The sequence below is a fragment of the Mastacembelus armatus genome, chromosome 16 (genome assembly GCF_900324485.2).
Source record: "Mastacembelus armatus chromosome 16, fMasArm1.2, whole genome shotgun sequence".
In the NCBI taxonomy this organism is placed as follows: domain Eukaryota; kingdom Metazoa; phylum Chordata; class Actinopteri; order Synbranchiformes; family Mastacembelidae; genus Mastacembelus; species Mastacembelus armatus.
This window is the reverse complement of record NC_046648.1, coordinates 24,644,554-24,655,701: the sequence shown is the minus strand read 5'-3', so window position 1 is coordinate 24,655,701 and position 11,148 is coordinate 24,644,554. Positions and strand designations below refer to the sequence as shown.

Here is an 11,148-nt window from a genome sequence, read left to right as displayed (position 1 = left end):
CTCCAGATGTTTGCCAACAGAGCACAGCGTTTCATTAGAGTCTTCTAGGTAAGAAAAAGAAGGGGGTCTGATTCCAGACCAGAATGATGGACCTCGGCCTGAAGTCGTCCGTTTTTCCCAGAAGTTGGGTTACGGTCCGGATTAATGTGAACACTAACCCCTCTCCGGGTTGCCATGTTTGCAGCCAGGTTCTCCTGGAGGTAGGAGAAGAAGAAAACCTTCGATCACGTGACCAAACCGTCCCGCGTCGTAAAGTCCTCCTGGAGTTTCAGTCCGTTGGATCACAGGGTTTCTCCGGTAATGGATTGAACGAGAAGCCAAAACCGAACAACCTGCAGACTTTACCGAGGTTTTAGTTTGACGGGAGGACACAGCTGTTACGGTACCGGGTGAGTCAAAGTACCGACCGCTCCCGTCGTTAGGAGTAAACCGGCTCGGTCATAACCGTGTTGATTCTGGACGACACACGTTGAGGGTTTGTGGAAACTGTTTGAGGAGCCAACCAAAGCGGTGAAATGGTCCTTTATGGGTCCAGATATTAGTCTGTAGGAAACGTCTCAGCCCTGGTTCTGTTGCTGGGTTACAAAGTTTGGGTTAGAGGTGTGATGATGACCCATTCCTGCGAACGCGATGTCTCATGTTTTCTTAAACAGGGCCGTGGCCTCAGTCTGCTTGAGGTTCACCCTAAAGCCAAACCAAACCACAGTAAACAAGGAAAACTGGATCTGTCCTCGGTTCTTGTGTTTTAGTTGCAGCCGTGTGGTTTCTCCGCTGATGTTTGTTGACTGATCTCATCGGGTCAGACTCACATTCTGCTGATGGGTTTGCTGATGGTAACGATGCCCTCTGTCTGTTTCTCAGGACCTCAGCATGGAGACAACAGGAGATCCAGGAAACAGCTTTGCTCACCAGGTACTACCGGCTCTGGGCTGGGACCTGGGCTGGGACCCGGGCTGGGACAAACCTGAGGAGAAACCTTCATGCACACATTTATGATCCCTCACAGATTTGACTCTCTAGTCACAGTATAAAAGTGATTTTAGTCGGTATTATCATATTAACTTACTCTTACTCCGTCACACAGATTAGTGTTCACAGTTTCTAAAACTTCCCAACTTTCTGACTGTCCCTGTTTTAAATCACGTCTCGTATCTGCGCCGCCTCATTCACGTCTCTCCCTCCTCAGTGCAGCAGCTGTGACGCCTCCACTTCCAGCTGCTGGTGTCTGGACTGCAGCGAAGCTCTGTGCGACGACTGTGTTTCAGCCCATCGCAGAGTCACCGTCACCAGGTCGCACAGGCTCCTCAACCAGCCGCCCGCAGGTCGGTAAAGTGCCGACTCATAGTCGCCTGGTTGTTTGGCGTTGGAGTGTTTTCAGTGACAGCTGAAACCTTCATGTCATGTCAGCAGCACTGACTGCGAACAGAGACGTGAGCAATGAGCTGCTTTAAAAAGAGTAACTGAAGCAGAGCAGGTGTTTTCTGTTTGTTGTTACCTACAGTATATTAGGACTTACTGTGTCCGAATTATACGTTTTACACACTGAACCTTCTAGATACAATTCTGCCACAATAGGGGTTTACAGCTGCACTGCTGGGCTCTTATTTCGACACAGGTGGCTGTTTTTGTTTCAGGTATTTCTCTGATCCGTTTGCTTCAGTGTCTCAGTTCAGCTTCGTAGCTGAGCCTCTGCTCATGTGGCTCTTTCTCTGTTCAGGAAGTGTCTCAGCTCCTCCCATCAAGTTCTGCAGACTCCACCCATCTGAGCCGCTCAAGCTCTTCTGCTTCACCTGTAAACAGTTCACCTGCAGAGACTGTCAGCTCATGGCTCATATGAACCACAGGTACACGCTGCAGGGTCTGGACTGCTGTTCCAGCAAAACAAGACTTTCAGAGACATCACCTGTGCTCCGTCTCCTCCTCTCAGGTATGAGTTTGTCACTGAAGCGTCTGACCGTCTGAAGAAGCACCTGGAGAACAGGGCTCAGCCAATCAGAGCGCAGAGAGACACTGTGAAGCGGAGTCTGCGGGACATGGAGGCCAGGTACACACATCACAGCTGCATTGAATTGACAGTCTATTGATTTTTGTCATTAAAGCTCATGTTGTTCATCACTTTCTGATTTTTCTGCTCAATCTGTGGCCCTGAGCCCACTGGCTCCTACGGCGGCTGCTCACTGTAGGTTTTATCAAAGAGGAGGGAACAGTTCATTTGTTAGGGACTATTTTCTGCGGCGGATTAATTCACATATGGGATGTAGTGAGTATTAGTGACAGCAGGATGTGCAGAGTCATCACTTCAGACCAGAAGGACAACTCAACAGGTGTGTGTGTGTGTGTGTGTGTGTTGCAGGCTGGAGGACATTGCTCAGCGTGAGTCTATAATGAAGGAGGAGCTGCAGGCGTCCTACAGAGAACTTGTTCAGCGCCTGAAACAGAGGATGGACCAACTGATGACAGAGGTTCAGGTGTGTTTGTATTTCATGAGACACAGACTGAGGCTTTTCCTTACAGATCAAACATGTTTGAATTTCACAACGGTGGAAATTGACTTATTTATTCTTGTAGAGGTTTAGTTTCTTTTGTTTCACATGGGAAAAAATCAGAAACAGCTGAAATTTTCCTCCAAACCTGCAATCAAGCCTCAAAAACTATTCTAAGTTATGAAGCTTCATTATCAATTTGCCATTTTTGCCTGAAAATTACTCAAAGTAGTTGCCAAGTAATTTTCTGGTAATTAATAGCAAACACATTGTTTCTGAGTCTGAATCCACACTCTCCACACATTTGCAGATAATGTTAGAATAAAAGCTCCATGAGCCTTAGTCAGTGTGAGCAGAGTGTATCACGGTGATGGTTCGTCCAAAGTCAGCAGCTGCTGTTGTGTGTAAACGTCGTTTGTGAGCAGCAGGTGAACCATTCGGAGCGTCAGCTGATTCACAACAAGATGGCGAAGCTCAAACAGCTGCAGGAGAGTCAACAGTCGGTGACTGAAACTGCAGAAAAAGCCAAAAACACCAACGACCTGCTGTCACTGCTCAGCTACTCTGAACTGGTGAGTCCTTTCTCTGATACGTCTCATCAAGTAAACGTGGGCTGATGATGATGGATTTGAACTTTTCTCTTACTTGAGGCCAAAACTGGACTTTGTGCAGTTTGATTTGTTTGTTCATGATGAAACATAATCACCAGCGTACGGTCACCCTGCAGAGCTGCACTCACCCTCTTACAATCTGAGGGGGTTCTCTGAGTGACAGACGCCACATGTTCAGGCTGACCCGCTGGTCCCTGAGGTTAATGGACAAAAACCAAACCAAAAGGCACCAAATGACGGCAATGTGGAGAACATTATAGTCATATATGACAACTGCATGAATGCATATCACACACTGACTTGTATAGTAGCGTTTTGGGTGAAACCAGGACACTGAGGCTTCCCTGTTGGGCTGAGTGAAGCTCCTGTTTTAGTGTGTAGGTATTTCAGATGAACACAGACCTCGTCCTGTTCTTTTTTCAGATTGAGTCTCAGATGAAGGAGTTCCTGAATCAGGATCTGTCTCCCCCACAGACCATGTATCAGCTGATCGTTGTCGCCGAGAGGCAGGTCATGGAAAACATCTTAAGGCTGGGTAAGTTGGCTCATAACTTAAACCTGTGCACCTGCTTCTTCACGCAGTTAGAAAATCAGCCAGTCGTGTGGCTTTAATGCAGTGCCCAGAGAAATGAGCTGTGGTCACTGGAGTCAGACAGGCCGGTCTGAGCTTTTCTGAATCCAGCCTGTCAGTCCAGGCTGCTGCAGGTGTGGTGTCACATGGTCACATCTAGCCAAGCTGATATGAGTATTGTTGCTGACCATGTGGACTCAGATCATCATGTTCTGTAACCAGCAGGATGATGCTGCGTGTGACAAAGCAAAAGGCTGAGATGTGTTTTCATTGGCTCTTAGTGTCCAATGACAAACTACAGGGTGGCAGTTTATGGTTTATCAGCTGGTGACACTTTCTTGGTTTGGTTTCCAGGTGAGCTTCAAATTTCTTGGGTCCCCTTCTGTGTGTCACAGACCTCCAATCAGAACAGAGACGCTCCACCTGCCTCGCACACAATCGCTGCTCCCGCTCCCACCAATCCAACACCCACCTCCTCTCTTCCTGTCTCCTCCTACCAGAATTTCAACCAATCCGGTGCTCCCTGTACCACAAGCAACACCCCAGCCTCTTCTGTACCCGTGAACCCTCTGTCCTCCTCTATTCTGCAGACATTCTCTCACACGAAGACCAACCTGGGTCAGGTGCAGTGGATAAAAAATGACAAACCTGCTTCTGCTTTCCGGCCCCTGCGGCCTATCGTGTCCAATGGCCCCCCATCAACGGCTCCGTCTACTTCCTGTAAAGTCCTAATCCCGCAGTCTCTGCTTCAGAACAAGACCGCTGCTTCCAGGGGCGTCCTGCTGACCAACGCTCTGACTGTTTACCAGCTACCATCCTGGCCCCTTATCTCAGTCACGCCTCAATGTCCCGTGGTGATCAGGCCGACTTTGTCCTGCACCTTACCTGCAACCACCTGCCCTACAGAGCAGAAACATGGCAGTGTGGTAGGAAGCCTTATCCCAGGACCGCAGACTCCGGTCTTAGTCAGTGGTCAGACTCTTTCTTTGGACACTGCAGCAAACTGTAATTCTGCTGGGCCGAGCCAGATGGCGGTACAGACCCACAAACAAACGCCCAGCCCTCAAACCTTGAACGATAAACATCCTCCGTCTTCCCCCCTAGCTCCCCCCTTTGAGGTCACAGCTGACTTGTCCTCTCTGAAACACGAGCAGCAGAGTCTGGTGGTGAAGGCCGTAGCTGACTCGGCCTGTGATCACAGTGTCCCCCTGGTGGAGGAAGGGCCGCAGGAACCTGCAGAGAACGAACCGACCTCCACTGTGTGCGAAGAAACCGAACCTGCAGAGAAACTGTTGGCACCTGAAAGAGCAGACAGTAACGCCGAAGAACCGGGCTCTGTGATTGGACAACAGGACTACAGTATGAGCCAATGGCAGCCCAGAGTGTGTCTGTACAGACTTCCTGCGTTCCAGTGTCCACCTGAACATCCCCTCTCTGGTTTTCGCGTGCTCCCCAGTAACAATAAAGATGAGTTTCACATGGAAGAACTGAGTGAGGCCCCTCAGGTAGGACATCACCTGTCAGGCATTTAGAGAGCAGAATCGGCAAACGCACCAACTGAAGCTGCTTTGGCTCTGCTGTGTTTCAGTGTGTCCATGCTGACGTCTCCAGTCACTGTGGGGACGAGCCGCCGTTGACTCCTGAGTCTCCGGGGGCCCTGAAGATAGTTTCCTGCTCTGCCTGCAGTGCTGCTAACAGTTCAATCATCTGTGTGTCCTGCGGGCGAGGATACCACAGAGACTGTCACATCCCCCCCATCGGAGCTGACATTCGGTAAGAGGCAGGAATTCCCAAATCATGGTTGGAACAGTTTAGTGTTTCTGATCATGTCATGGTGCCCTGTGAAGTTCAGATTTAATTGTTTGGATTTGATTTACTGGTTTAATTACAGCTGAAGAAGTTAAGATTCAGATGTGAACCACATTTCAAACTGTCACGAAGCTTGACAGAAAAAAACAGCAGGAAAGAGACCAACACAAAAAAAACACTGCTGTTCTTTCAAAAATCACCTTTGAAATGCAAACTGTTGTTATAAAAGTAGAAGTTTGACACTCACATTAAACACCAGCTGTTCCTGCTGCATTAACACCAAAAGAAAAACTGCAGAAATGAGGTTTCACATCAGCATCAGTGTTTGAACTGTGTCTGTTGCTTGTTGCAGGTCAGAGTGGGTCTGTTCTCTGTGTCAGGACCTGTCGGACCCTTTGGACCCCTACAGCTCTGAGAGGCCACAAAGTCCGTGTCTGAGTCTGCAGGACCAGAGGGTGAGTGCCCACACAAGCACAGTTTAAAACACTAACTGGTACCCAGCTACTGGGATGTTTCTGAATAAACACTATATTATTCCCGTGGGGGAAACTGCTTGGCTCCGTTAACAAATCTGTTCTCAGGTAGAAACTGTCTCTGTGTTTCAGAGGTTTGAGACTGTGCTGCTGTACCTGAAGGTCGAACGTCATGGTCGAGTTTCTCAGGTCAGTTAATCCACAGTGAAGCTGACGATGCTGCAGTTCAGCACATTCACCACATCTTTACCCAGGGATTCACTGATCGCTGATTTAGTGCAACTGTATTTATCTGAGGTCCTGTCAACAATGTCAGGCTGAGGTCAGAGTCGGTGCATCACGGCCTCTAACCTGCGTTAGCTCCACAGCCTGAACTCGATCGTACGTGTTGTACAGCTGCTGTTTGTCCACTAGGTGGCGCTCTAACACCAGGTTCTCTTTGTTTTCAGTCTGCCTGTTTCTGGTCTCGTCTGAAAGTGATTTCAGAGCGTCTGACTCTCCATCGCTCTCCCCCCTATCGAACAGCTGCAGAGTTTCACTACGACATCCAGAATCTGTTCGACGAGTCGTCACCCCCACAGGTGCACCCTCATACCCTCAGTTGTCCAGGTGTTATCTATAGGCTGAGTCACGGCAACTGGACTTCTAGTTTTTAGGTCGAAATGTTTCACCAATCATCCGAGTAGCTTCATCAGTCTGAGATTTAGACTGATGAAGCTACTATGTTGTGAAGCTAATATTAAGTCCATGACTCAACCTCTAGACTCATAACCAGACGCTAATGTGGATTAAAAATATTAATATTAATAAATGAGCCAGGTAAAGTCTAAGTTACTTCTTTGTGTGAATAATGCGGCCTTCTGTGATGGAGTAGCTGTGATTTCTTGACAAATTTCTTGTATTTTCTTGTCATATAATGAACCTTTTCTCCTGAAATTGTAACTTTATTTACAAAATGTTTGTTTCCTGCAGGGAAAGTTGTCCAGAATTGAAACCATGTCTGAGCTGGGATTCTTCCTTTTCAGCTGAATTGAGTGTCGGTCTTAAGTTGTTAAAAGTGAATTTTCTCTTCAGTCTGAATGAGCTGCTCATCATGGCCGTTTGTTGGTACCTGCTGGTTGGTTTTCTGACCTGTCACTCATCCTGTTTCTGATCGGCAGGACGACGGCGTCTTCAACAAACTGCAGGAGAGTTTTCAGGAGAGGTTGGCGAAAACGTTGCTGCTGACACCAACACGCACAGCCCAAGGAGAGAAATGTACGGAGTCCCAGCGGCAGCACTCCAACACAGCGAGCTCCGCCGATGTCAAACTGAAGGAGACCAGGAAGAGACTGAAAGACTTTTTGGTCCTGACGTCAGGAGCCAAGAGACTAAAGCAACAGGCTGAACGGGCCACAGTCAGAAAGTAACAAGAGTGAGAACAACATGAATTCCCACAGTAAAAGGACATGACACTGTCTGCACATTAGTGTGTCTGTATCTGCTGTAAATACGTTTTCAATGTTCAGTTTATAAATTCACAAAAAAGTCTGAACACTGTTCACTTTATTCTGGTTACTGAGTGGACTGGGCGTAGAAATCTTTCAGCATATGAAGGATCTGCAGCTCAGAGCAGACTCGCTCAGTTCATACCACAGACCCACAAAAAGAAAAAACTTCATTTTTTGTGTGCAAAATAAAATTTACTACACCAGCAGTAAGTAAATAAATATGGTGCGTTTGATTTCTTCAGTTCATCACCTTCATAACAAGGTGGATTATGGGTAATCTTCCAAGTGAAGGTAGTGGATGTCCACAGCTTGAAACCTCTTGTTGATCTACATGAATGCGTCCAGACCTGTGAAGACCACTGTGAGACCCAAATGGGATCGGAGTCCTCAGTCCAGCTTTGAGCACGTACTCCAACTCCACATCTGTCAATCTGACTGTACAGAATAAATGTTGACCAATCACAGACTGGCAACTCAGAGATCCCACCCCTGCAGATTATTACATAAAGACCAGTCGGAGACTGGGACCTTAAAACCCCCTGAAGACCCTGTCTGAGGTGAAGTCCAGTGAATACAAGGCCTGTGTCAATCTCTGATGATGGTGGTGGTGAACAGTCGGGTGGAGGCAACAGAGGGGAACCAGCAGCGGGTAGAGGCAAACATCCTGCTGCTGGGGGCCCACAATGTCGGGAAATCTGGTACGAAAGCTTCTTATTCTCTCTGGTCAAAGTACTTTATCTGCAGTACAGTCTGTACTTTCAAGATTTGTTCCAAATGTACTGTTGTACTTTTCACTGCACAGTATTTACTAGATTCATCGGTACCTACTTTGCAACTTAAATCTGTTTACACTTCATGTTCAGAGCTGCAGAGAAGGTACTGTGGGTTTGGAGGTGTAGTAGTTTGTTGTACTGGAAACATTTTGACAGGTTGGGTTGTTTGTTTTTAATGTCAGGTGTTTAATGTCGGGTTTTCAATAAAGTTTTGGTGTTACTGTAAAAACATGTTCATGAGGTTTTCGTTTTCACTGTCCTCTTTTCACTTCAGATTCATTTCTATTTAACGTTTAGAGCGTTTATCTGAGCTGCTGCATTTGATTGTGCAGTTTAAACTATGGCAGGAATTGACAGGAAGGAAGTAGCTGTAATTTATTAGATCCACTCTGCATTTTCTGTGAGAGAAGACAAACTGTTTTCCAGGCGTAATCTGCTTTGCTCCTCCAAAACTCTGGTGGTTCCAGATGTGAAGATTTATTGGTTTCTTCGATCTCTTTGATTTACTAATCGACTAAGTCAGTTAATTGATAAATCACAAAACTAATCTGAGGTCAGATGTAGCGTCTGTACATTGTAAATCTGAGTACAGATGGCCACAGAACTAAAGATGTCCCAAGTTCTGTTTTAGCTCACAGCTGGTTTCCGTCCAGCTGAGACAGACTGTGTGTCCAGAGATCAATGACAATGATTAATAATCAGGTTTTCCTTCTCTGCAGCACTCACTGTCCGGTTTCTGACCAGGAGATTTATCGGAGAGTACGGAGACATCGGTAAGTGTTCAGGCCGACGATCTCAGCAGTCATAAAAGTCCGATTCAGTTCTGGATGAAACCAGAATTTCCACCTGAACTCATGTAGATTTGTGTTTTTCCAGAGTCCGTTTATAGTCGAGTCGACAGGATCGACGGTCAGGGGATCTGCTTCAACATCTGGGACTCTCAGTGCTCACAGGTACGAGACCACCTGACTGAAGATCGGGTCGTAATTTTCTTTCTTTTGGGTTTTCTCTAGTCCGTTAATAGCCCCTTTGTGGTTCTCTGGTCTGGGGCCCCTGGGCCCGTTAGTTTCCTTGTGTGTGTTTTTAACTGGAGATGAATAAACCTTGTGCGGTTTCCTCTTCCTCAGGTCGGTGACACGTGTTGTTCCCTCAGTGACAAGCATCTGCAGTGGGCGGACGGGATGATCCTGGTCTACAGTATCTGCGATCGCAGTAGCTTCGAGGTCGTCCGGCAGCAGCTGCAGCAGATCCGCCGCAGCAGGAAACCGTCGTCCGTCCCTGTGGTCATCGTGGGGAACAAGCGGGACCTGCAGCGACACCGGAGTGTCTCCAGCGAGGAGGGCCGGCTGCTTGCTCTGTCGCAGCAATGCGGCTTCTTCGAGGTGTCTGCGGCTGAAGCGTACCACGGCGTCCTACTGGTCTTCCACCGGCTGGTCGACCTTGTCAGGGAGACCCGAGCACTGAGGAAGACGAATGCCGGAGTCCGGGGGATTGTCAGGAGCGTGTCGGCCGTTTTTGGAAAGAAACGAGCCGAATAGATGAGAAACTTGCTCCCTGAAGAAGTTTGAACAACAGGAAGTTGTTTCTGCGCCTGAAGTGACATCAGTGTTTTCGCTCCAGGAGAGAAGGTCACAGGCAGTGAAGGTCACTGTCGACAAGAGGATCCTACAGCTGATATGGTCAAAGAAAAGTTGTTTCAGAGCAACGAGAGGCAGCTGCTGATTTGACAGAGGGTCCACGGTCTGTGCTACATCGTCTGAACAACAGAGGCATCAACAGATGCTCAGACATTCATGTTCCTCAGAGGATGAACCCCATATAGAGAAAAGGTCAAAGCTGATCCTGTGAACTCGCTCAACAGCTGGACTGTGAAATGTGAGATGAAACTTTCTTTAGGACTTGATGGGCCGGAGCCATCTCCAAATTATTCGTATTGAAAAACTGAATCCAGATGATCCCATTGAGATCCAGCCTTTTCACCTAATCAGACCACAACAGACTCAACGGTCTTCCTGCTGTTAAGTCCACATGTTGACAAACAAACCAAGAGCGATGCAGCGGTTAAAACCACAAGATAAACAGCATCATGCAGCATTTTTTTTGTGCAAATTGCAATAACTTGTTTATACATTTACATATATTTATATTTCAGTTTAGAGTAAACAACAAAACTAACAACTTTCCCATCAGCCTCAGCTGTGCTTAGTATTTACTGCTAATTAGCTTATGCTAGCATGCTCACCGACTAAAGTGGGGAACATGGTAAACATTGTACCTGCTAAACATTAGCATGTTAGTAACATGAGCATGGTAACAAAAAATTTCAGCTGCTTCTGCAGAGGTTCCTGCTCCTCAGCTGATGAACCCTTAGTGTTTAATAAACACTGGCCTGTAGGAGGCGCAGACTGCACCTCAAGACCAGACCAGTTTACAATTAATGCTAATAAATCATTTGAACAATCAATAGGAGCCTGAATCTGAGGGGAAAGCAGCAGGTTATTAACTGTACCGTTAGTGATATTTGTGTTACTAAAATATTTACCATTGTCAGGGAGTTAGAGCTGTAATTATTACTGCCAGGGGACCAAAATCACTGAGCAGTGCCTGTTATTTGATGCCGATTTGTACATTTTAATATTGTTGTGATATCCAGGGTTTGACACTAATTAATGTAACAGTAAGATTAAAATCAGACCTTTGGTGCTGATGAAGAACAGTTTGAGGTGTTGAGACAAAGCTGCAGCTCTGCACCTGACACTGTGGACTCACGTGAACAGCTGTGGTAGATCTAGATTTCTACATGTTGATGTACACAAAGACTGAATGTGAGCTCCTGAAAAGAAACAGGCAGTTTATATTCGCACTTTGTGAATTTTGTTTTAATAAAACTTGAATAAACAAAGAGAATCTTTCAGTGTTTGCTCCTGATATAAACACA

At 46.8% G+C, this 11,148-nt stretch overlaps 2 protein-coding genes across 2 annotated transcripts; both read left to right on the top strand.

Annotated features, from left to right (window-relative positions):
- Window positions 1–129: 129 nt before the first annotated feature.
- Window positions 130–7,656, top strand: trim33l (tripartite motif containing 33, like). The gene is made up of 14 exons (XM_026317839.2): window positions 130–389; window positions 862–912; window positions 1,187–1,322; window positions 1,718–1,844; window positions 1,928–2,044; window positions 2,354–2,468; window positions 2,909–3,055; window positions 3,518–3,629; window positions 4,020–5,170; window positions 5,254–5,438; window positions 5,827–5,929; window positions 6,080–6,136; window positions 6,397–6,528; window positions 7,108–7,656. The coding sequence occupies exons 2-14, from the start codon at window positions 871–873 to the stop codon at window positions 7,354–7,356; spliced, it is 2,673 nt and encodes an 890-aa protein (XP_026173624.1). The 5' UTR covers window positions 130–389; window positions 862–870; the 3' UTR covers window positions 7,357–7,656.
- Window positions 7,657–7,787: 131 nt separating this feature from the next.
- Window positions 7,788–9,748, top strand: LOC113136790 (ras-related and estrogen-regulated growth inhibitor-like protein). The gene is made up of 4 exons (XM_026317840.2): window positions 7,788–8,135; window positions 8,930–8,983; window positions 9,087–9,163; window positions 9,338–9,748. The coding sequence occupies exons 1-4, from the start codon at window positions 8,033–8,035 to the stop codon at window positions 9,746–9,748; spliced, it is 645 nt and encodes a 214-aa protein (XP_026173625.1). The 5' UTR covers window positions 7,788–8,032.
- Window positions 9,749–11,148: the final 1,400 nt, after the last annotated feature.